This window comes from Mirounga leonina, unplaced genomic scaffold, assembly GCF_011800145.1.
Source record: "Mirounga leonina isolate KUSES-001 unplaced genomic scaffold, KU_Mleo_1.0 Mir_150, whole genome shotgun sequence".
In the NCBI taxonomy this organism is placed as follows: Eukaryota; Metazoa; Chordata; class Mammalia; order Carnivora; family Phocidae; genus Mirounga; species Mirounga leonina.
The window spans coordinates 26,311,367-26,335,377 of NW_023270374.1; the positions used below are offsets into that span (position 1 = coordinate 26,311,367).

Genomic DNA, 24,011 nt, shown 5'->3' on the forward strand with positions numbered 1-24,011 from the left:
CAATACTAAAGCATTGTTTCTTTAACCTCATTTGAAATTTCTCATCACTAAGAAATTTTTTAAGATTGGTTTGTTATCTTTGCCCTTTTCCCAAAAATGTGCCATAATAGATGACAGGGGAGCTTTCAGGGAAGAATTCATCTAATATTCTATTATAAAATTATCATAAATGGTATTTTCTTCTCATATAGGCTCTGTTCCATGGGAAATTCATAGACACAGGTTTTTCTTTGCCATTCTATAAGCGTATATTGAACAAACCAGTTGGACTCAAGGATTTAGAATCTATTGATCCAGAATTTTACAATTCTCTCATCTGGGTTAAGTAAGTTTGTTTCCATTTAATTTATCAAAATATAGTCTTATATGCTTTCATTATGGTGTTGGTAGCTTATCCAAACTGTAAGCATGCAGTTGGTTTATTGAATTTAAATATTAAACTTGTTTTGTTTTTTTAATACAATAGATTTTACAGAATACACCCAATATCTTAGGCAAAAATATGACTTCAGAGTATAATCTCTCCAGTTTTCTTATTATTTTGATACTATAGTTTTATAGTAATTATTGAACATAATCCTTTAAATACTTTTTATATGATTGAATTAGTATAACAAATAGTGTTAATTTCATTTGTGCAGAGAAAACAATATTGAGGAATGTGGTTTGGAAATGTACTTCTCTGTCGATAAAGAAATTTTAGGTGAAATCAAGAGTCATGATTTGAAACCTAATGGTGGAAATATTCTTGTGACAGAAGAAAATAAAGAGGAATATATCAGGTGAGAGAGAATGCTCCTTTTAACATACTTTAGACTTTCTGTTGGGCTACCGCACATTGATAATTGCCTAGTAATACTAGTGGACAGTATTTCAAAAGATAATGTTTGCCTTTTTACTAATCATGAGAACTGATCATATATAACAAGGACATGATCGTTTTCTACCTTAACAAGTGTGTTGATAGAGGAACAAGGAAAGTGCTATGGGAAGTCAAGGGAGGGAGACATTATTTCTTCTAGTTGTAATCATGGAGCAAGTAACTGATGATAGTTAATATAAGCTTTGAAGGTTGGGGAGAATTCAGTTGTGCAGAAATGAGAACAAAAGTTATAAGCAGAGATAGGAAGGCTGGAAAGCACAAGTCACAAGGAAGCGTAGTGGTGCTGTCAGGCAGCTCAGAGTTGATACCCCATTCTGCCATGTCCTGCATTTCAGAGCCAAGGAAAATGAGGAATCTTTAGAAAATGTGGAGGCTAATAAGTTATAATAACCCTTAAGAGAAGAGTTAGAACCACATCCAAGTGGTAGATAAAGAAGCCACATTACAAGAAATTAATGGCCATATTCAGTAGACAATCTAAATTTCTTTTAACAAGTCTGGCAGCAGACGAATGAGAAGGTATAACAGATTATTGTGGAGGCAGCAGGTATCCTGCATGTTAACTCAGACTAAATTTTACAAAGAATTAATCTAATGGGTACTGATATGTTTTATACACCTTTCTTGGTATATTTTCAGTTTAACCACAATTTGAAGATAATAAAGGGATAGAAAAGAATTTTGGTTATATAGAACTTTCACTTTTTCTCCAAAAGTGAGAGTTTTAAGAGTAGAAATAGTGCTAGATCACTCTTTTCAATACCAGTTCTGTAACCACTGTGCCATGTAATATCAAGTCACTGAAAAGAATCTCAAGGGGCGCCTGGGTGGCTCAGTCCATTAAACGTCTGCTTTTGGCTCAGGTCATGATCCTGGGGTCTTGGGATCAAGCCCTGCATTGGGCTCCCTGCTCAGTGGGGAGTCTGCTTCTCCCTCTCCCTCTGCTTCTCCCTGTTCGTACTCTCTCTCTCTCTCTCTCGATCTCTCAAATAAATAAAATATTTTTTAAAAGTCAAAGTTGAAATCTAGAATATTTAGTAGAGAATTTTCATTAAAAGTATTTTCATTCAAGGGGCGCCTGGGTGGCTCAGTCATGATCTTAGGATGGTGGGATCCAGCCCCGCTGCAGGCTTCTTGCTCAGCAGGGAGTCTGCTGGAGATTCTCTCTCCCTCACCTTCAGTACTTCCCCCCACCACACACTCTGTTGCTCTCGCATGCACACGCGTGCTCTCTCTCTCTCTCAAATAATCTTCAAAAAAAGTACTTTCTTTCAAAAAAAAAATTGCAAGGGGGTATCTATAAGTTAAAAGCTTAAGAGACTTTTACAGTGTATGACCCCTTTTTAGATGCTGATTGAAGCAGTATGTTAAATTGAGTCAATCAGAATTTGAGCACTGAATACTTGGCTGTAAAGGAATTGTTTACTTTTTTGTGTGATAATAGAATTGTGATTATTTTCAAAATGAGACTTTATCTTACAGAGATACATGCTGAATTATTTATGTTTAAAATGATAGTATATGATTTCTAGGTATGGGTAGGGGCATAATGAAATAAGATTGGTGTTGGGTTGAAGCTGGGATATACACAGGACTCATTATATCCTACTTTTATAAATATTTGAAGTTTTTCATAATAGAGTTTTTAAAAATTATTTTTATACTCAGAATTTAAAAGTAAAATCTAAACTTCCTGATAGCTTTTTTAATATTTATTTACCAGAATGGTAGCTGAATGGAGGTTGTCTCGAGGTGTTGAAGAACAGACACAAGCATTCTTTGAGGGCTTTAATGAAATTCTTCCCCAGCAGTATTTGCAATACTTTGATGCAAAGGAGTTAGAGGTAATGAGTTTTTCTTATTTCCTCTGCAGCATGCTGGTAAATAATGCCTTCAGGTGTCTGCTTTCAGCTCACTTTCTCATCTTTCCAGTAGCAATAGTATTTTTATGCTAGCAGGATGTTTTGAAGTATCCCTAGTGGTTTAAAAAATCCATAATTTAGGGGCGCCTGGGTGGCTCAGTCGTTAAGCGTCTGCCTTCGGCTCAGGTCATGATCCCAAGGTCCTGGGATCGAGCCCCGCATCGGGCTCCCTGCTCGGTGGAGAGCCTGCTTCTCTCTCTCCCACTTACCCTGCTTGTGTTCCCTCTCTCGCTGTTTCTCTCTGTCAAATAAATAAATAAAATCTTAAAAAAAAAAATAAATCCATAATTTATCAAATATATAGAAGTCTTACCCCCCCAAAAAAGAATTACTATCAGAACCTCTCTACAATGAATGACTTACTTACCTGAATATGTGTATTTCTTTTTGAATATGTGTATATATGACCCTATCCATGGAAACTCAACCTTCGTAAGTAATGTAGACACAATTCCTGATGCACAGCTTATAAGCCTACGCCTCTGATTAATTTGTTTTTTGAAAGTTGTTGAATATTAGTCTTCTCTATGTCTAGCAGTTTTATACGGGCTGTAAAGAAACCATCTTTTTTTTTTTTTTTTAAATCTCCAAAGGTCCTTTTATGTGGAATGCAAGAGATTGATTTGAATGACTGGCAAAGACATGCCATCTACCGTCATTACACTAGGACAAGCAAACAAATCATGTGGTTTTGGCAGGTTTGTCTGTTTATTTCTATTGGCAGAACATCATAATTTTTTAGAAATTGCTTATCACATATGGAAGAAAGTCACAGAACAAAATGTACCAGTATATTCAGGCCCCTTATTCCATCCTATGTATTATAATAAATGAACAGATTATACAATTGCTAAGTTATGGAAACAGCCCAACTGTCCATTGATAGATGAATGGATCAAGATGTGGTCTATGTGTGTATGTATATATATAAATGTGTGTGTGGGTGTATATCACTGGAATATTACTCAGCCATAAAAAAGAATGAAATCTTAAGGGAAAAAAAAGGACTGGACTCTTGCCATTTGCAATATCATGAATGGATCTAGAGGGTGTAATACTAAGTGAAATAAGTCAGCCAGAAAAAGACAAATACCATATGATTTCACTCATGTGGAATTTAAGAAACAGGGGCACCTGGGTGGCTCAGTCGTTAAGCATCTGCCTTCGGCTTGGGTCATGGTCCCAGGTTCCTGGGATCAAGCCCTGCTTCGGGCTCCCCGCTCGGCGGGAAGCCTGCTTCTCCCTCTCCCTCTCCCACTCCCCCTGCTGTGTTCCCTCTCTCACTGTGTCTCTGTCAAATAAATAAATAAAATCTTTAAAAAAAAAAAAAAAAAAAAGACAAACTAAAAAACAGACTCTTAACTAGAGAGAACAAAACGATGGTTACCAGAGGGGAGGTGGGTGGAGGGATGGGTGAAATAGGTGAAGGGGCTTAAGAGTACACTCATCATGATGAGCACTGAGTAATGTATAGAATTGTTGAATCACTATTGTACCCCTGAAACTAATACAATACTGTATATTAATTATACTGGAATTAAAATTTTTTTTAAAAAAAGATTATAACAGTATTTAAAAAAAATTATTGCTGAGTAAGCAACACACACCTTGCACCTTTGCTGAGGGTATAAGACAACTTCAGATGATGATTCCCCTGCATTTGATGTAAATACTTTTGGAATTTTATGGAACTGTCTCAAGTATGGTTTTCATCATTCATACCTCATTAAGAATTATATAATGTTTAGAAGGCAAAACTTAAGGGAGCAACCTGGTTTGGAATCATAATGGTGTGTCTTCAAAAAATACCTGCTATAAGCACAAGAGAAGATGCTCAAATCACTAATCATTAGTGAAGTGCAAGTCAAAACCACAATGAGATACCATTTCGTATCCATTACTGTCATGGCTATTATCAAGAAACAGAAAATAATCATCCTTGTTGAGGATGTAGAGAAATTGGAACTCTCCTGCATTGCTGGTGGGAGTGTAAAGTGGTGCACAACTGTGGAAAACAATTTGATGGCTCCTCAAAAAGCTAAACATAAATTAACATATCCAGCAGTTCTACTAGGTATACCCAAAAGAAGTGAAAGCAAGCACTCAAACACTTATTGTGTACTTATATTCATAACAGCATTATTCACAGTAGCCAAAAGGTAGAAGCAACTTAAGTGTCCATCAACAGATGAATGGATAAACAAAAGGTGGTATACACATACAATGGAATATTATCCAGCCTTAAAGAGAAAGGAAATTCTTTTATTATTATTATTAACATATAATGTATTATTTGTTTCAGGGGTACAGGTCTGTGATTCATCAGTCTTCACAATATACTTCACAATATACAGTATGCGCTCCCCACAACTCATACCCTCCCCAATGTCCATCACCCAGCCACCCCATCCCTCCCACCCCCCTGCACTCCAGCAACCCTCAGGAGAAAGGAAATTCTGATAGGCTACAACAGGGATGAACCTTAAGAATATTATGCTGAGTGAAATAAGCCAGTCACAAAGGTATAAACGTTGTATGATTCCATGATTCCATTTATATGAGGTATCTAGAAGAGGCAAATTCATAGAGACAAAGTAGAATAGAGGCTAACATGGGCTGTTGGGGATGAGGAAATAAGTTTCATGAATTCAGAGTTTTTGTTCAGGATGATAAAATTCTGGAAATAGTGGTAATAGTAATACAGTACTGTGAACATACTTAATGCCATTGAATTGTGTGCTTAAAATGGTAAATTTTATGTTATATGTATTTTACCACTATAAAAATAAAAATTTTTTAGATGTCTGTTACTTATGTAAAGAAATTAATAAGAAACCCAAATAAACTGAGCTTCTATAGCAAACAGGATTAGCCTTTTAAAATACTTGACAGTAGTACAATAGGATAAAAATTATTCACAAAAAATATTTGGCTGAGTCAAAATACTTGTGCTACAGGCTAGAAGGCATCTTCCATAAACCTAATGTTTTGAACCAGAGTTGTAGGAGTTGAAAGCCACCTGATTCTGATAGTATATAGCTACACCAAAACCTAGAGAATGTTGAGAGAAGGAGGTTATTGGGATATATCTGGATCAGAGTTCTATGAGCTTGATCTCATTTGTTCATAAAACCAAAAAGTCCATACTGACTTAAGCTCTGTGTCCCATGTAACCATGTCAGTATCCTGTAGGACAACCATATCTGGGAGGTAAAATAAGGGGCTGCTCTAAAAGAGCTCATCTTGAGACTTTGTGAGTAGGGAGCTCTTAGGCAGAGGGCACCCTTCTCTTTCTATCTCCCTGAAAGGATGTGGTCCTAAGATTTATGTAGGGGAAGGTTGGCAGGGCTTTGACGAACATGGAGAAGCTCCTCCATCCACAGTGGTGGGGTATAGTCATTATCTAGTGCATCTAACACTGGGAGTTCATTTGAAATGATCGTTTTTCATTCTTGTTTATGCTAAACGTAACATAGGACCATATATATATATATATCTTTGTGTGTGCTGTTTTTTTAACAGTTTGTTAAAGAAATTGATAATGAGAAGAGAATGAGACTTCTGCAGTTTGTTACTGGAACCTGCCGATTGCCAGTTGGAGGATTTGCTGACCTCATGGGTATGTATACAGGATCACTTTTCCTGTACAGAAAATTGTTTATCACATGGTTATATCAAATCAGCGTGTATAAAACTTAACAGAAATAACAGAGAATAGACATTTTCCCAACCAGTCACAGTTAACCTGGATTTGTATAAACTATTAATTCACTTTGTAGTCCTTACCTCTAGAAATTTTTTTTTTTTAAGATTTTTTATTTATTTATTTGAGAGAGAGAGAATGAGAGACAGAGAGCATGAGAGGGAGGAGGGTCAGAGGGAGAAGCAGACTCCCTGCCGAGCAGGGAGCCCGATGCGGGACTCGATCCCGGGACTCCAGGATCATGACCTGAGCCGAAGGCAGTCGCTTAACCAACTGAGCCACCCAGGCTCCCCATAGAAATTTTTAACCCTAAGGCTGGATCCCACATTTTAACTTCATAGGATAGCAATATTCTATATGTAAATTGGCAAACATTTTAGTGTCTCCTACGAGCCAGGCACTGTTGGTTGTGTTATATTTTAATGATGTGCTTAACACTCCTCTATTATACCTGGAGCTCCTTGAGATACAGATCCATATATCTTCATCTTTTTATTTCTGGTGCCTAGCATAGTGCTTGTCACATAGTAGTCACCGATCAAAATGTGTGTTGTTTGGAAATGAATGACCATGAAAATACTTTTGTGACTGATAATAAATTAAGTAAATTAAATCTTTAACACCAGCATTATGCCAGGTACCACAGGAGAACAGAAGTTATGATCCCTAAGCCTGTTTCAGCTGAAGCAGAGAGAACTGAAGAACTAAGAAGGCAGTTTTGGATACAGTGACTAAAACTAAAAGTTTTGGATACCAGAAGAATTTTGGACATTACTTTGAGGGTATTAGAAGCTGTGGAAACTTTTGAAGAGAGGAAAACTTGCTGAAGCTGCATATTAGGAAGATTTGATAGCAAGGTATAGCATGCATTAAAGGATAAGGGAAACCCTGAAGAGAGGAAGAAAATACTGGAGCAGTTGATCTTAGGAGATGGAGGTAGGGGTGGAAAAGAAGGGATAAATGCTAGAGAAGTTTCAAAGGTAGAAATAGGACTTGATTAGAAGATGAGATATAAAGGGAGAATGCCAAGGATAAAACCATGTTTTGAAAAATAGAGAAATGGAGAAGTTGTAAAGTGTAAAGAACATGGTTTAGAGGTTTTGAGGGAAGATAACGAGTGGCTTAGAACCTCTTGAGTTCAAGGCAACTGCCAGACAATCAGAAGAAAACCAGGGAGCCAGAGGGGCAGTTTAGTAGGTGTTGCCAAAGTAGGAGTTTAGAGGTAAGAGTAGAGCAGTGACACTTGAAGCTATTAGAATAGGTTGGCTTATGCAGAAATAGAATGCAAAGAGTAGAGGGCTGATGCTTAGAAACACTTGTTTTTAGGGATGAGACAAATAGCCTAGAGGCAGACTTAAAGAATTTGGAGCCCAGAGAGGAGAGGAGAACTAAATATTCTGGTCTCTCAGAAGCAATATAGAAAGGAGATTTTTAATCCAGCACCAGAGAGGTCTCAGAGAAGGTTTATTATCACTTAAGTTTTTGGAGAGGGGCACCTTTTGAGAATGCTCTCTTAATTTGAAGAAGAAAAACCATGTTGGTGGTTCAGGAAGTAAGGTAATGACCAAAATGAGTAAAAACTGGTGTAAGCTTCAGTATAAACTAGAGATCTGATCATTTAAGAGATGAGAACTAAGTCTGCTCTTGGGAATAATATTTGGGTTGGGTGGAGCTATCTAAAATAACACAGGAGGATACCTGTGGAAGGCCAAGAGGAGATTGTGGTTCACAGACTTTTAGAAGCCATCTAGTTTAACCTTCCACCCAGTGTAGGAGGAGGAAGTTACAAGAATGATGTATATAACAATGTAATGTGATGGTTCTCAACCTTGACAGATCTAACATCCCATTTCTATAACAAATATTTATAATATCCTCTACAATATTCTGGAATAAAATTGGTAGACATGAAATAAAAGTACCTACAAACTCAAAAAAAAATAAACTTAGCACTAAAATTTTTAAGCAGTGACTTATAATGAAATATTTATCTCAATCAATGTATATTTGGGAACAACTGTTAGAAGATACTAGTTAGTAGATACTTGTTCCTACTTAAAAGGTTTGGGTTTAAGATAAGATCAGAAACCTTTCTGTATAAGAAACACTAGAATATGAAAGAACAGATAGAAAGAGCAAGAAATAGAGACATCTGGGTGGCTCAGTTGGTTAAGTGTCTGCCTTCGGCTCAGGTCATAATCCCGCGGTCCTGGGATCGAGCCCCGCGTCAGGCTTCCTGCTCGCCTGCTTCTCCCTTTCCCTGCTGCTCCCCCTACTTGTCCACTCGCTTTCTCTGACAAATAAAATCTTTTAAAAAAAATAAAAGAGGGGCGCTTGGGTGGCTCAACTGTTAAGCATCTACCTTCGGCTCGGGTCATGATCTCAGGGTCCTGGGACAGAGCCCCGCATCGGGCTCCCTGCTCTGCGGGAAGCCTGCTTCTCCCTCTCCCACTCCCCCTGCTTGTGTTCCCTCTCTCGCTGTGTCTCTGTCAAATAAATAAATAAAATCTTTAAAAAAAATAATAAATAGGGATGCCTGGGTGGCTCAGTCGGTTAAGCGGCTGCCTTCAGCCCGGGTCATGATCCCAGGGCCCTGGGATCGAGTCACACCTCGGACTCCTTGCTTAGCAGGGAGCCTGCTTCTCCCTCTCTCTCCCTCTGCTTGTGCTCTCTCTGTCAAATAAATAATAAAATCTTTAAAATAAATTAAAAGAAAGGGCAAGAAATAATAGACTTAATTAAATATGGTTAAGAAAAAGAGGGAGGGCGCCTAGGTGGCTCAGTCGTTAAGCGTCTGCTTTCGGCTCAGGTCATGATTCCAGGGTCCTGGGATCGAGCCCCACATCGGGCTCCCTCCTCGGCGGGAAGCCTGCTCTCCCTCTCCCACTCCCGCTGCTTGTGTTCCTGCTCTCGCTATCTCTGTCTCTGTCAAATAAATAAATAAAATCTTTAAAAAAAAAAAAAAAAAAAAGAGGGAGGGACACCTGGGTGGCTCAGTCGGTGTAGCATCCAACTCTTGATCTCGGCTCAGGTCTTGATCTCGGCTCAGGTCTTGATCTCACGGTTGTGAGCTCAGGCCCCACATTGGGCTCCATGCTGGGTGTGGAGCCTACTTAAAAAAAGAAGAAGAAAGAAAAACAGGGAAATAATCGAAATGAAGTAGGGATAATAGACGTGCCAAAATAAATTACAGATGATCAAAGTAGAGAAAAATGAGGTGGTGTCTATGATGAAATTCCACCACAGGCCAAGGCTCTGATACATAAAAAGTCCTCAGAGACCATATTATTTGAAAGTTGAAATGGGTTGAAAATAGGCACATAGGTGCAAGAGTCCACATAGAACTTGTGTGGTTTAGGGGCAATGTCAGAGTAAGATTAAAAACAGCAGGCAACCTAAAAATAATTTCAGTACATATAATATATACAACTTGATGTCTTACCATTCCATAAAGTTTTAGAAAGCATTTAGGATGAGATGACATATTTGTAAGATAGCCTTTATTGGTGAAATTCACTAAGATCCCATCATTTCCTATTTCTCTCTTTTAATATTTGATTCTATGTCTTTTGAATGCAATCCAGACTCTTCTGTTATATATTAATTAGCACTATTAAAACATTCCATATTTGGGTGCCTGGGTGGCTCAGTTGGTTAAGCGACTGCCTTTGGCTCAGGTCATGATCCTGGAGTCCCTGGATTGAGTCCCACATCGGGCTCCCTGCTCGGCAGGGAGTCTGCTTCTCCCTCTGACCCTCCCCCCTCTCATGTGCTCTCTCTCATTCTCTCTCTCTCAAATAAATAAATAAAATCTTTAAAAAACAAACAAACAAACATTCCATCTTTGTGGTTAGAAATGCTGTATTGAGTAGAGACAATGTTCAGAGTGAGTTAACATAATTTTGAGCTTAATAATTTTAACTATTCTTTTTCATAATCACCATTTCCTGTCTTACTGGACTTTTCACATAACTGCTTGTGCAGATACTTTGATGTTATTAAATCAAAAGTACTACCAATGCATATTTGTACTAGTCAAGAGGGACATAAGGACATAAGAATATTCTTTGAGTATGACTGTCTCACACATTGCAGAACATTTAGTTTGCCTGGACCCTTCTAAAGTCCAGTAACACTACCAGTCATTGTGACTACCAATAAATGCTTTCTCGGGATTGGTAGTGACCTTTTAGAAAACCAGTGCTTCAGGATCACCATTCACTCTGTCTGTAACAGAAGGTAACTGAGAGGAGGGACAAGAAGTGGGTATAAGTGTATAAGGGTTCTGCAGGACCTATAAGCACAAGCATTGTTAATATTGAACTTGCTAGGTTAGATTTAAATAAAGTTTTATTGTATAAGACAGTGGATTGTAGTTTTCCTCTTGTGTTTAAAGCTAAAATTAAGCTTTTTAGGTATTCTTTTATTAGGTATACTAGTTATAGCATTCTCTTATTCTGGCAAAGGAGTGCCAGATACAACTGCATTTTCATCTCTTGGGCATACATTAACAAAATGGTTCTCAAACTTTAGTATTCATCAGAATCACTTGGAAGCCTGTTCAAACACAAACTACTGATTCAGTTCAGTAGGCTTTGGGTAGGGCCTATGGATTTGTGTTTGGTTTTTTTTTCCTTTTAAAGATTGTATTTATTTTAGAGAGAGAACGTGCACAAGTGGAGAGATGGGCAGAGGGAGAGGGAGAGAGAGAAACCCAAGCAGACTCCACGCTGAGCACGGAGCCTGATGCAGGGCTTGATTTCACAACCCTGAGATCATGACCTAAGCTGAAATCAAGAGTTGGATGCTCAACTGACTGAGACACCCAGGAGCCCCAGATTTGTGGTTCTTAAAAGTTCCCGGGTGATGCTGATGCTGCTCGACTGAGGGGGTCACAACTTGAGAAGCACTGAGTATCAAACTGTTGATGATTTCACTGTTTTAGGGAGCAATGGACCACAAAAATTCTGCATTGAAAAAGTTGGAAAAGAAAATTGGTTACCCAGAAGTCATACATGGTAAGTAAAATCAGAAAGAGTAGAGAGAATAGCCTTTTTCCAGTTACCCTGTAGATATTAAAGCCTGTTGGAAATTAGAAATGAAGTATTTCCCCATGGTATTGAATTAGTTATAATAGCTTTATCGAGGCATAATTTATGTACAGTAAAACTACTAAAGATCATAAGGTTACTCATTTAATTTCAGTGATATTTAGTAGATTTACAGAGTAGTAACCATCAACCAATTTTAGATTATTTCTGTCACTCCAGAATGATCCCTTATGCCCATTTGTAGTCAGTCCCTTTTCCTACTCCTGAATTTTTTTTAATGTGATACTAGGAAAACTTTTAACTTTAACTTTTCTCTGAAAGCAGAAGAAATCAAGCTTTCATAGCTTTTGGGAGAACAGAAATATTTTCTCATTATAAATGTAACTTAACCACATTTCCAAAAATGTACAGAACTAAAAACAACCCTAATTTTAATTCAAATACAGTATGTTGGAATCCCACCTAACATCAACAATATTTGAACTTTATTTTGTGAGACATTTCAGTAACCTTGCTGGATATTCCTTTATTTCTCCCATCTGCCCTTTATATTTGTTTTAGTGTCTGTTCCTTTATATTTTCATTCATATACATACACATGGTTTTTAAAATATAACATTGGCACATTTGTTGAAAATCAGTTGACCATAAATACATGGGTTTATTTCGGGATTCCCAGTTCTATTCCATTGATATATTTGCCTTTCCTTAATGGTAGTACTACACTGTCTTGATTACTATAGCTTTGTAATGAGTTTTGAAATTAGGAGGTATGAATTCTCCCAACTTTTTCAAGATTGTTTTGGCTATTCCAGTCCTTTGGATTTCCATATGAATTTTAGGATCAGCTTGTCCATTTCTACAAAGAGGTCAACTGGGATTTTGATACAAATTGCTTTGAATGTGTAGATCAGTTTGGGGGAAGTACTTTATTCTTTTTGAAGCTATTATAAATGGAATTGGTGTTTGTTTTTTTTTTTTTTTTTAGTATATATATATATATTTTATTCTTATGTTAATCCCCATACATTACATCATTAGTTCTAGATGAAGTGTTCCATGATTCATTGTTTGTGCATAACACCCAGTGCTCCATGCAGAATGTGCCCTCCTCAATACCCACCACCAGGCTAACCCATCCTCCCACCCCCCTCCCCATGGAATTGTTTTCTTAATTTCATTTCAGATTGTTAAGATTATTCATTGCTAGTGTACAGAAATACAGTTGATTTTTGTACATTCACCTTGTACACATGTACAAATACATTTTTGATTTGATTTTTTCAAACTTGGAACAGATTGAACCATTACACTCCTGTGAACAGTTTATCTCAGTCACACACAAAACCCAGCCTCATTACTTTGTTAAGTTCCAGGTTTTCATTTGCAAGAAATAACAAAAGTTATGATTGTAGATTTATTTTCCCTTTGTGGATAGCATTATTTCTTCTGATGTCAAACATTTGCCTAGGCCTTATCCTTAAAATATAGCAGAGGGGCCAGAGCCTTATGGCAAACTCACTACCTTATAAAGGTGATGATAATATGGCCCCAAATTAGAAGATGCCCTTTAAAACCTCACAGCCAAGAATAGGACAGAGAAATTCAGTAGGAATAGAATATCAGATATTAAAGCAGAAAATTGTTTAAGTAGTACACAGACAGTCCCCAACTTAAGATGGTTTGACTTAAGATTTCTTGACTTTATGATGGTGCGAAAGTAATATACATTCAGTAGAAACTGTAATTTGAATTTTGAATTTGATCTTTTCTTGGACTAGCAATATGTGTATGATACTCTCTCATGATGCTGGGCAGTGGCAGTGATCTGCAGCTCCCAATCAGCCAGCAATCATCAGGGTAAACTACCAGTATATTTAAACCAGTCTATATGCATACAACCATTCTGCTTTTCACTTTCAGTACAGTATTCAATAAATCACATGATATTCAACAATTCATTATAAAATAGGTTTTGAGTTCAGTGATTGTGCCCAACTGTAGGCTAATGAAGCTGTTCTTAACACATTTAAAGTAGACTAGGCTAAGCTATGATGTTTGGCAGGTTAGATGTATTAAAATGCATTTTTGACTTAATGATATTTTTAACTTATCATAGGTTTATCCACATGTAACCCCGTCGTAAGTCAAGGAAGATCTGTACTAAAAACCTTTTGATAAGAGACCTGTGGCCTGCAAAGCCTATATTTACTATCTAGCCCTTCACAGAAAAAGTTTGCTGACCACTAATTTAGATTAGGGTGAATGGGAGAGTATGAGGGGAGTAACTCTTGGCCCTGTGTTCTATATACACTTGTTAGTTCTTCACTCTACCCTGAAAGATAAATATTGTTATTCCCATGTTACCAAAGAAGAAACCAAAATTGAGAAAGGTAAAAGCACTTGTTCAAAGGCCCAGTGACAGAGCTGGGATTTGAACTCAATTTTGCCTGACTTTAAAACCAATGTTGTTATATACTGGACTGCTCATATGATTCTTTGTATATTTCCTTTTCTCAAGCTAACAATTCTTACTTTTAGTTTTAACCGCCTGGACCTGCCACCGTACAAGAGCTATGAGCAACTGAAAGAAAAGCTGTTATTTGCCATTGAAGAAACAGAAGGATTTGGACAAGAGTAACTTCCAAGAACTTGTGCCACCAAAGGACAAGAACTTATTTGCAATGTCTGTCCTTTTCCTTCTCTGCTTATTGCACATCTTGTTGTAAAATTGGGCTGTGACTGTTTAGAGAGTTGAGTGTAAGTAAATTAATGTTATCATTGAGATTTTTCTCCCAGTGATTCTGGATTTCTACTCAGTGTTTCCAGAAATCAGATCTGCAAATGACTAATCAAACCTTGCTTAACATGAGATTTAACACAGCAATGAAATCTGCCTTGTCTTACTCCACTAGATTGTTACCTTAACAACAGTTTTGTATATGTGTGTCAAAAGTCTCACTTGGGAGATTTTTTTCTTTTAGAGATTTCTGCAGATACGCAGGGAAGTCCCTTGGTACATGAAATATGTAAGATCTTAAGCCTCGTGGTGAGAGGTATTTGTTAAAAGTGCAAACTTAGCCCAGCTTCTGGGGATGTGAGCAAACTTCTGGCTTGTGCTCTCCCTCTCATTTCAGCCTGGCCTGACTGTTGTTTTTCCTTCCGGAGCATGAATCCATGCATCATTTTGCTGTTATCCTTGGAAAGTGATGCAAGACTCTTGCATCGCCCTACAAAGCAGTTTTGTTACTTTGAATTCAGGGAGAAGTTGGTCCCAGCCTGCAAATGGCCCTATAACTCTCTTCATTTGGAAGTTTTATTGTTTTAATTGCAAATACTAAACTTTACAAACAATATTAACACTGTACTTCCTCCATGGTGGTTTTATAAAAGTTAATCTAGAATTGGAATTAATTTAGCTAAATTCATCAAAGGCCATCATTGACAATTTTTGTATGTTCCTATATGTAAATTGCATCTATCATAATCCAACAACTTCAGTTATATTTAATTATTGCTAAGGAATTCAAGTTATAACTAGAGTACTTTACACCCAAAGAAAGAGGTCAATGAAACATCCTCTAAATTACATTTTCATTAGGGAGGGAGAGCTGTGGTACTGGCTAAAAAGAAGGGAGTAATACATTTACTAGCAATACATTTCTAGTAACCACAGAAATGTATTCTCTGTATGATTTAAAAGTCTTCAAATTACCATTTCTCTGACACCTTGGAGTAGTCCTTTCCATTCTTTTACATTGTCCTGAATTGGATATTCTGTTCACTCCAGAAAATTTTAACAGGCTTTTCCTTCTTTTTCCCATGACTATTTAATTTCATACTGCTCCACTGATATGTGATTAGTGCACTTTTGAATGTCTCTATAGTTAATTCTTTTAACTTGGCCTAACTTAGACTCTGTCAGGAAGGCTGCTGTCAGAGGTTTAACTTTATGGACAGTGGGATGAAGCCTCAGTCAGCTGAGTCCCCATCACAGCTGAACCCTGAGGACAGCCTCATAATTCGTGAAACAGGACTTTGGCAGGTTTCAGTAGCATAACATGAACAAGTAGCACTGAGCCAAAAATAAGCAGAGAGTAGCAAACCCTGTTCCACATGGAAAGAAAATGGTTTTTCTTTGTCCCTAACTACTCTTACATTCTGGAACAACAACAAAAACATTTTTAAACTTGTGTAACTGTGCTCTAAAACACTGCCATCATAAAGCAGACTTAAGTGAGTGAAAGGGTTGCCTCATCTACAAATTGTCAGTGTAAAGGGGGGAGATTAGGTTCTCCCCAACCCTATCTTTGTTTTTTATTCCATATACTCCAGGAAGTGTATGGTCTCTTAAAAGCCGTAGTTGTTTCCAAGTAGGGACTCTGCCTTTTTGTTGGTAGGGGGAAAATGCTATTGCTTTGTCTTACAGAGCGAATGTCTGCCAACTATCCATTCATTATATAAATCTGAACTTTGGTAATATATGGCTGTGGAGATAAAGCCTTCTATAAAGTCTTACTATTGAGGTGAATTCTTAAAATGTAGTTATCTACAATATTTACTAGAGATTTATGAGATTAAATTAAATAATGTAAAAAAAAGTAGACTCTTTTTGGTTCTACATAGTGCTTGATAATTCATTTAGGGACCTAGAAATATTGTGTGAAAATGTATAAATACTACCCAAAAGGCTTTCTGCCCTATATTTTTAAAATACAGAATAGTTATATTTGAAGTAGCCCCAGCCCTAGTTCTATAGGGCTTGGCTATTTAATATTTTTATGGAAGAAACGTTTAGTTCTGGAAAAGGTAAATGCTTGTATATATTTTTGCAGCCTGGGATCTCCCTTACTCCATTTCTTCCTTTAATTTAAATGGCCACATGTATATGTCTTCCCTGCTGTGTTAGGAAAATGGGGGCTGGATATCCCAAGAATCAGAGGTTATATAAAAATACTACAAATAGACAGCAGACATAAATACCTACCAAATGCTATTTTAAACTTTGGTCCAAACTGAACATTTGGAAATAGATTTATTGTAAGTGTTCAATTAGAGCGATTTCTTAAATCTGAACTAAATTGCTTTTAGAGTCCTTTTTCTTTGTAAGCATTGTAAATGCTAATAAATCCTGTTAATTTTTTTTTACTGCATGTTATGTTGAAATAAAAACAAAGTAAAATGAGCAATTGCCTTATTCTTCTGCTCTTTTGGGAGATTGGGGAAGGCAGCATTTCACAGCCTGGGTCAGGAGGGAAGGACCTCACTCATTTCATCAGATAAAGTGGTTTAAAACTGATCCAGCAGCTCATAATAATAAATTCCTGCTCTGTCTTTTATGATCTTGTATCAGAGTGCAGAAGAATCTAATTTCATAAGACTTACAATAACTCTATTTAAAATTCAGGTATTAATTTTTCTTCAAGAGATTGATGTATCAATGTTAATGCATCAGAAATTTAAGTGAAAAATGACTCACTTGCCCACAGAGATCTCATCCTAAATGAACTATTTCAGTCAAGCCCACTCTGCCACTTTTTATCTGGTTAATAATCTAAAATGTTACCAGGGATGACTCATGGAGTTAGACTTTATTTCTATACTACCCTCCTTGCTTTGGATGTAATTCCATCTGAACTCCTTTAGGTTAATTACTTCTACTTAATATTGTTGGTATCTCCAGCCCCCCCTTATTTTTTGTTTTTCTTTTATTAGAGTTATTTACAAAAGAATTTGTATATATGGTATGCTTTCATTTACTAAAAACGGAATGGCAGCACTGGATTGTGTATTACTGTATTGGAGTTCCTTTGTTTTCTTGAACTGTAACTTCAAATACTCAGGTAACTCTACAACTATCACAGGGAGTCAAGTGCTCTTATAAGGGTCCTTCACGGGGCTGCCTCACTTGCATTTCCTTAACAGATGTAAGACTGCGTTTATAATTAAACTTTTTTGGTCCTTTATTTGCACACTGTTCTGTTAGTCTTGAGTAAGGAGGTTTTCCCTACCTACAGTGAAGCCTACTTTCTGTATGATTGAGTTGTATAGATTTCTGCCTCTCTGCTTTTTTAAGTGGGGAGGTTATAACCTGCCTGTACTGTGGAGTAGGTAGAAAAAACTAGAAAGACCCACTGAGGTGAGACTGGATTTGTCACCTATGTTGAAGAGAACCAAAATGAAGACATCTGCTTTTCTAAGACAACTAAAGGTGCTCTAAAACAGGACCCCAGCATGGGTGCTGAGTAGAGAACCACCAGCTCGTTACCAAGACTGACCTCAAAAAGCTGTCCTACTCTCTAGCTTCAGTAGACCTTTTTCTTATTAGGACACCAGGTGATCATGCTCTCATTTAAAATGGAACCAGTGGTGAGAGACTAAGGGGATTGGTTTGGTTTTGGTTTTTGGTTTCGTTTTTGTTTTTAATGCTGAACTAACGGTGACTAGAGGACAGAAACTGCAGGTCCCTCCTAGGTCCGGAGAAGTAGACCCTATCCTGTTTAATGTTTCAAATAAGCAGCTAGAAAGATCTAGTTTCAGTGTGGCTGAGAAAATGGGGGAAGACTGGTACCTCCCAGCATGTGGAAAATTTCCATGGGAAATAGTTGTTCTTACCATTTGGCTTTCTGGTCCCAAACCATACAAAAAACATCGAACAAGACTCAGCTGTGGCCGACTGCTGTTATCTGGACTTTTAGGAAATGTCTCCTGTTGTGTAACTCTAGAACAGAAATTGCTGTCATTCCCAGCCTATTTCAGTTAACAAACCTATGTGTCTGTAGAGCTCCTTTGTGGTCAGGACATTTGCCGGGAGGATTCCAGGATATCTTGCTGTTTGGCAAGGAGAGGAGGGTCTTCGGTGAAGACCTCAGAAGGTCCCTTATTAACAGGTTCCCATTAAGCAAAGCTGCTGTGGGCAAGAGGGTTTCCTCAAGGCACCTCACAGGACAGGACCTTGAGGATTTGCAGTCATATCTACGGTGAAAACACTCATACTATTATTTTTCCTCATTTCTAATTCAGACCTGCTCTTCTGTTTGTCTTCCCCATCCTAGCAACCAATACCACACCTGTATTCACTTAGTCCCAGGACAACTATCAACATTTATTACTATGTCCTAAACATTGTTAGATATGCCACATGCAACTCTTAGTCTTCCTGGCCACTTTCAGGGATGATTGTTTCTATTTTACAGATAATAAAATGGGAGCTCAAAGTGATTAACTTGAGGCTATTAAGTGGCAAGAGTGCAAACTGAAATTCTGGACTGTGACTCCAAAGCCTTTATATTCCATTACTAGTAATGTTAACCTTGATCCTCTGATTAAGATGGTGTCTGTCCAGTTTTCTCACTTTACTGTAAAGTCACTATCCGATCCTTTTAACATCCAGACCCCCCTGGAAGTAGCACTACATTCTTCCCTAATTAAGAGAGGCTGCTGTGGAATGAAAAACTGGAGTTAGATTATCTGTGTTGAATTGAGCAACCTCCCCAGGAATGTAATCTTGAACCAGTCAACATGGAATTTCCCGGTCAATACTAGTAAATTTACTGACCCGTTCCTCTCCCCTTATAAGGGCCTAAATAATTCGTTCCTTGCTGATAAATTGCTTTCTTTTTTTATGCCCTCTCTCTGACTGTAAAAGTCTTTGTATAGCTCAGGAGAGCTTCCCTCTTATTTACTTACCTGGGATGCTGCCCGATTCATGACTCGTGTAATAAAGCCAATTAGAGGGGCGTCTGGGTGGCTCAGTTGGTTAAGCGACTGCCTTCAGCTCAGGTCATGATCCTGGAGTCTCGGGATCGAGTCCCGCATCGGGTTCCCTGCTCGGCAGGGAGTCTGCTTCTCCCGCTGACCCTCCCCCCTCTCATGCTCTCTCTATCTCATTCTCTCTCAAATAAATGAATAAAATCTTAAAAAAAAAAAATTAAAAAAAAAAAAGCCAATTAGATCTTCAAATTTACTCCAACGAATTTTGTTTTCTAACAAAGGCAAAAGAACAGAAAATAGGACAACGTAGGGCTTTGCGAAGAAGGCTCCCCCCTTTTAAAGGTGAGAAAATGAGGGAGCACAGAGATGTAAAGTGGTTTCTCCAAGGTAACCCAGGGGTGGAGCTGAACTCCGGAGTCCTAAACCTGCATACTTCCAGGCCAGCCCTGACCACTCCCATCTGAGAACCTGCCCGGAATATTCCTAAGGGGGTCGCTCTGGAGACCCCAGAGATGCATGACTCCAGTCCCACTACCTGACTTTACTGTGCCTTCGGTGCATTTTGGCACCGCGCCTCATTTTGCCTTAATAGGAGGGCGCAAAGGGGGTCTTAGCAACCCCCGACCTCGCTTTCCTACTCGCCCACCACCGTCCACCCAGGGTTTCCAGAGCCAGCTCAGACCTCGGTTGAGAGTTGAGATCCTCTTCTGACACCACTAATCAGCATCGGCACAGAAGGAATTGTGAATTTTCCATAGCTGAAGCGCTCCTCTGCTTTTCACTTTCGGACAGTGCCTGGTAAATTCCCTACAAGCCCTGGGGGAGCAAAGATCCGCCCGTCCACCCGTCCCACGCTGGCTCCTGATAGGCTACCAGAGCTGTCCGTTTTGACAGGGGTGCTGTGCGCAGGCGCGGAAAGGTACCGGGACTGGACGGAGTGCCGGCGTCGCGGAGCTACCCGTTTGTTTGGAGATGGTGAGTGTCCGCCCGGAGCTTGTGGCTGAAGGCCGGAAGGTGGCCGAGTACGGCCGCCCACCACCCTGCGCCTGGCCCTCCATTCTCCGGGGGCGTCTCAGAGTGCCGGGCTGGGAATCCGCGGGGCTGGGCAGGGTTGGGCAGGGCTGGGCCCGAGCTGACGGAAGGGCGGAACCCGGGCAGCGCGGGCCTCCAGACCCGGACCGAGGGGACAGAGGGGACCAAGTGGGGGCCACCGGATCCCTCTGACCCTTGACCGGAAGCAGGAGCTGGGGCCTCGGCAAGGTCTGACGGAGATGGGGAGGCCGGCTCACAGGCCCCTGCATCCTAGCGTCCCGGGCCTCGTTGCGCGATAACAATAATGTTTCCTGGGAGCTTAATTTGTGTCAGGCAGTGCTAAGCGCTTTCCGTATCTTGGCTCTCCTTCTCGCCAGAGCTCTGTGAGGTAGGTGCGACCAGTATCCCCATTTGACATACTTGGGAGTCTAAAGCCGAGTGAAACGAAGTGCCTTGCCTCGGGAAATGGCGGAGGTTGATTTGAACCTAGAAGCTTGACTGACGCCTTTCCGTCCCTGTGGTTTTTTCGAGCGTCTGGAACTTGGTGCATGAATCAGAAATCGACGGGGTCCACCCTTGGGCATCCCAAAACCTTGCTGGCAGGAACTGTTGGCTCTTTATGCCTTTGTAGGCTTTTCTCGTGTTTTTTATCCTCCTGACTTGTAGAAAGCTTGAAGAGACTTCTGAAATGTGAAATCAGAAATCTTATTTAAAAATGTAAAGCCCACAAGAAAAATGGCAAAGGAAAAAGGAACAGTGCCATGACCTAGAGGCAAGCACTTATAATTAGAAGACATATTCTTGTCTTTCTGTCTTCAGTTTTCGCTTAATATAGTTTAGCTCCTGTTGAATGTACAATTGTGGACTCTGCTTTTTTCATTTATTATTACACCACAGAGAATGTGTTTACATCACTAAAACATATGTAACTTCATCTTTCACATCACTTTTTAAACTGTAAAAAAAATTAATTTTTAACAGATGATACTTGCACACAGTAAGAAAAAATAATCTGAAAGGATCTAACTGAAAAATAAATCTCCCACTCAGCCCTGATCCCCAGCCTCAGTCTCCAGAGTTGAAAATTAGTTTCTTATATATCTACACGCAAATACAGGCATGTATAGGCTCTCTCTTTCTTTCTTTTTTTTTTTTTTTTAAAGATTTTATTTGTTTATTTGACAGAGAGAGAGATGGTGAGAGAGGGAACACAAGCAGGGGGAGAGGGAGAGGGAGAAGCAGTCCTCCCAGGACCCTGGGATCATGGCCTGAGCTGAAGGCAGACACTTTACTGAGCCACCCAGGCGCCCCGCTCCCTCTTTTTCTGACACAAATGGTAGTTTACTGTAACCTGTACCATGCTACTGTGTGTTTATACTCATAAAGGCAAAACATATTTAGATGCACATATTAAGCAATTCAAGCAGTTTCAAAGTATGTAATGTAGAAAGTGCATGTGGTACCCAGATCACTCTGCTATGGTAAACGACTGTTGGCAGTTGGGTGTGTTTCCTCCTAGATTTGATTAGTGCATAAGCACATTTATATATAAGCTGTTTATCACATGAAACTGGAACGTTTATATTTCTACATATTAAGTTTACTTTAGGCTATATATAGAAAGAGATATCTCCTTCTAAAGCTTACACTGTTCACTTAAAAATACCAAACATTTTTCCATGGCAATATATACAAATCTTCATTCTTTTTAAGGGGATATTCCATTGCAGTAAATACATTTAGGTGATTTACAGTTTTTCACTGTAGACAGTGCTGCAATAACTGTTGTCTTCTTTTTTAAAGATTTATTTATTTGAGAGAGAGAATGCAAGTGGGCGGGGGGAGAGGGAGAGAGAATTCTCAAGCAGACTCCCCACTGAGCACAGAGCTGGACTCTGGTCTCCATCCCAGGGCCCTGAGATTATGACCTGAGCCGAAATCAAGAGTCAGACATTTTACTGAGCCACTCAGGTGCCCCTGCAGTAACTGTTATCTTTTTGTGTATGTGTGTGTGCTCAGGCTAGTGTCTATGTCAGATATAGGATAGATTCCTAGAAGTGTTACTTCGGGCATGCATATTTTATAGTTCGGTAGAAACTGCCAAATTGCCCTTCAGAATGGTGATATAAAAATCATCCATAATTCTCTCTAGTTTTACTTCACCACACAACTGTTTTCATCTTTGTATGTTCTCCTTCCTCTTGGTTCACATGTGTCTATTTTTCAAGATGTACATTCTTGTTCTTTTTTGTTTGATTTAATGTCCAAAGACATTTAACCTTGTTGCTACATCACCTTTGTGATCAGTTATTTTTAGTGACCAAATAATAGTAAAATAGCTGTACCATAATTTGTGAAACCATTCCCCCTGGTGTACATTTGGGTTATTTCTAGCTCTTCATTAGTTGAGATAATGCTGTGATGAGTACTTCTGTATGTGTAGAGTATTTTAAAAAAATTATTAGAGTATTTCCTTAGGAGAAATTCTCAGGAAAAGAACTTCAAGGCCAAGGGACCAAAACTTATGGGTCTTGCAGTAGTGTTGTTCTATAGCTTTCCCAGAAGGTTGAATTGCCTTTGTACCAATTTTGCCATAACTGCTAGATTTAAAAAGATACTTCATCAGGGGCACCTGGGTGGCTCAGTCGTTAAACAACTGCCTTCTGCTTAGGTCATGATCCCAGGGTTCTGGGATCAAGTCCCACATCGGGCTCCCTGCTCCGCAGGAAGCCTGCTTCTCCCTCTCCCACTCCCCCTGCTTGTGTTCCCTCTCTCGCTGTCTCTCTCTCTGTCAAAAAATAAATAAAATCTTAAAAAAAAAAAAAGGTACTTCATCGCTACAATTTTTCATTTTTTTAGGAATGAAATGAAATGTCTCCTTTTTCAAGAAACAGTGAACATGTTTGTGTGTTTGTAATTTCTCTTAGGTATATTTTCTGCTAGTATCCTTTTTGCCCACTTAACTTTTAGACTTTATTTTTCTTTCTTTAAGACTTTATTTGAGAGAGAGAAGGTGAGGGAGAGAGATCACGAGTAGGGGGGAAGGGTAGAGGGAGAAGCAGACTCCTGCCTGAGCAGGGAGCCCAGTGCAGAACTCAGTCCCAGGACCCTGGGATCATGACCTGAGCTGAAGGCAGACGTTTAACCAACTGAGCCACGCAGGTGCCCCTAGACTTTTATTTTCTTAATCATTTTTGTGTGATGTTTTGGAATTACTCTTTTGTTATATTAGATGCAGGTTTTTTTGTCCTCTTGATTCATTTTTGTTTTATACAAATTTTACAATACTAATTATACAAATGTTTATGCTTAGCAGTCAGATTGGTCACAGTTTCTTTGTGAATCATATGCTTCTGATGGTTAATCCTCTTATGCTGAACCAATAAATAATCCTGGAGTTTTACTGCTATTTGTTTTCTATCTGTCAGCAACTCGCAGCTGGGAACTAAAGAACCCAGAAGGCTTGTTTCTTGCCTGATGCAGACACCCATGTTAGTAGTACTTAGGACCCAGGATGCGGAGGATACTAGTTGGGCTCTCTCTAGGAGCAGGACAGGATTGTGATTGTGAGCCAACCCTGAGGGACTCCATATCCACTCTATTACATATCCACCATATTTCTGGTACCAGTTGGCTAGCTCTGCAGAATGACAAAGTTTGATCTAGAGCTGGCATGACTTGGATGCCTGCCTAGGATTGCTGCTTGT

At 39.0% G+C, this 24,011-nt stretch overlaps 2 protein-coding genes across 7 annotated transcripts in view; both read left to right on the plus strand.

Moving 5' to 3' along the window:
- ITCH (itchy E3 ubiquitin protein ligase) overlaps positions 1 to 17,525 on the plus strand; it is a 121,088-nt gene extending 103,563 nt beyond the window's left edge. For all 4 annotated transcript variants that reach the window (XM_035006145.1, XM_035006143.1, XM_035006146.1 and 1 more), the window contains 7 exons: positions 192 to 325; positions 642 to 782; positions 2,607 to 2,727; positions 3,399 to 3,503; positions 6,328 to 6,424; positions 11,454 to 11,526; positions 14,101 to 17,525. In XM_035006145.1, the coding sequence (XP_034862036.1) occupies positions 192 to 325; positions 642 to 782; positions 2,607 to 2,727; positions 3,399 to 3,503; positions 6,328 to 6,424; positions 11,454 to 11,526; positions 14,101 to 14,200 (771 nt within the window). In that variant the 3' untranslated portion in view covers positions 14,201 to 17,525. The remainder of the gene's footprint in view (positions 1 to 191; positions 326 to 641; positions 783 to 2,606; positions 2,728 to 3,398; positions 3,504 to 6,327; positions 6,425 to 11,453; positions 11,527 to 14,100) is intronic.
- A 2,618-nt stretch (positions 17,526 to 20,143) lies between these two features.
- Positions 20,144 to 24,011, plus strand: part of DYNLRB1 (dynein light chain roadblock-type 1) — a 40,940-nt gene continuing 37,072 nt past the window's right edge. Inside the window, exon 1 of one of the 3 annotated variants that reach the window (XM_035006152.1) lies at positions 20,144 to 20,247. In XM_035006152.1, the coding sequence (XP_034862043.1) occupies positions 20,245 to 20,247 (3 nt within the window). In that variant the 5' untranslated portion in view covers positions 20,144 to 20,244. Of the gene's footprint in view, positions 20,248 to 20,486; positions 20,693 to 24,011 lie in introns of those variants that run through there. The other 2 variants (XM_035006153.1, XR_004679462.1) reach the window with 2 other exon arrangements.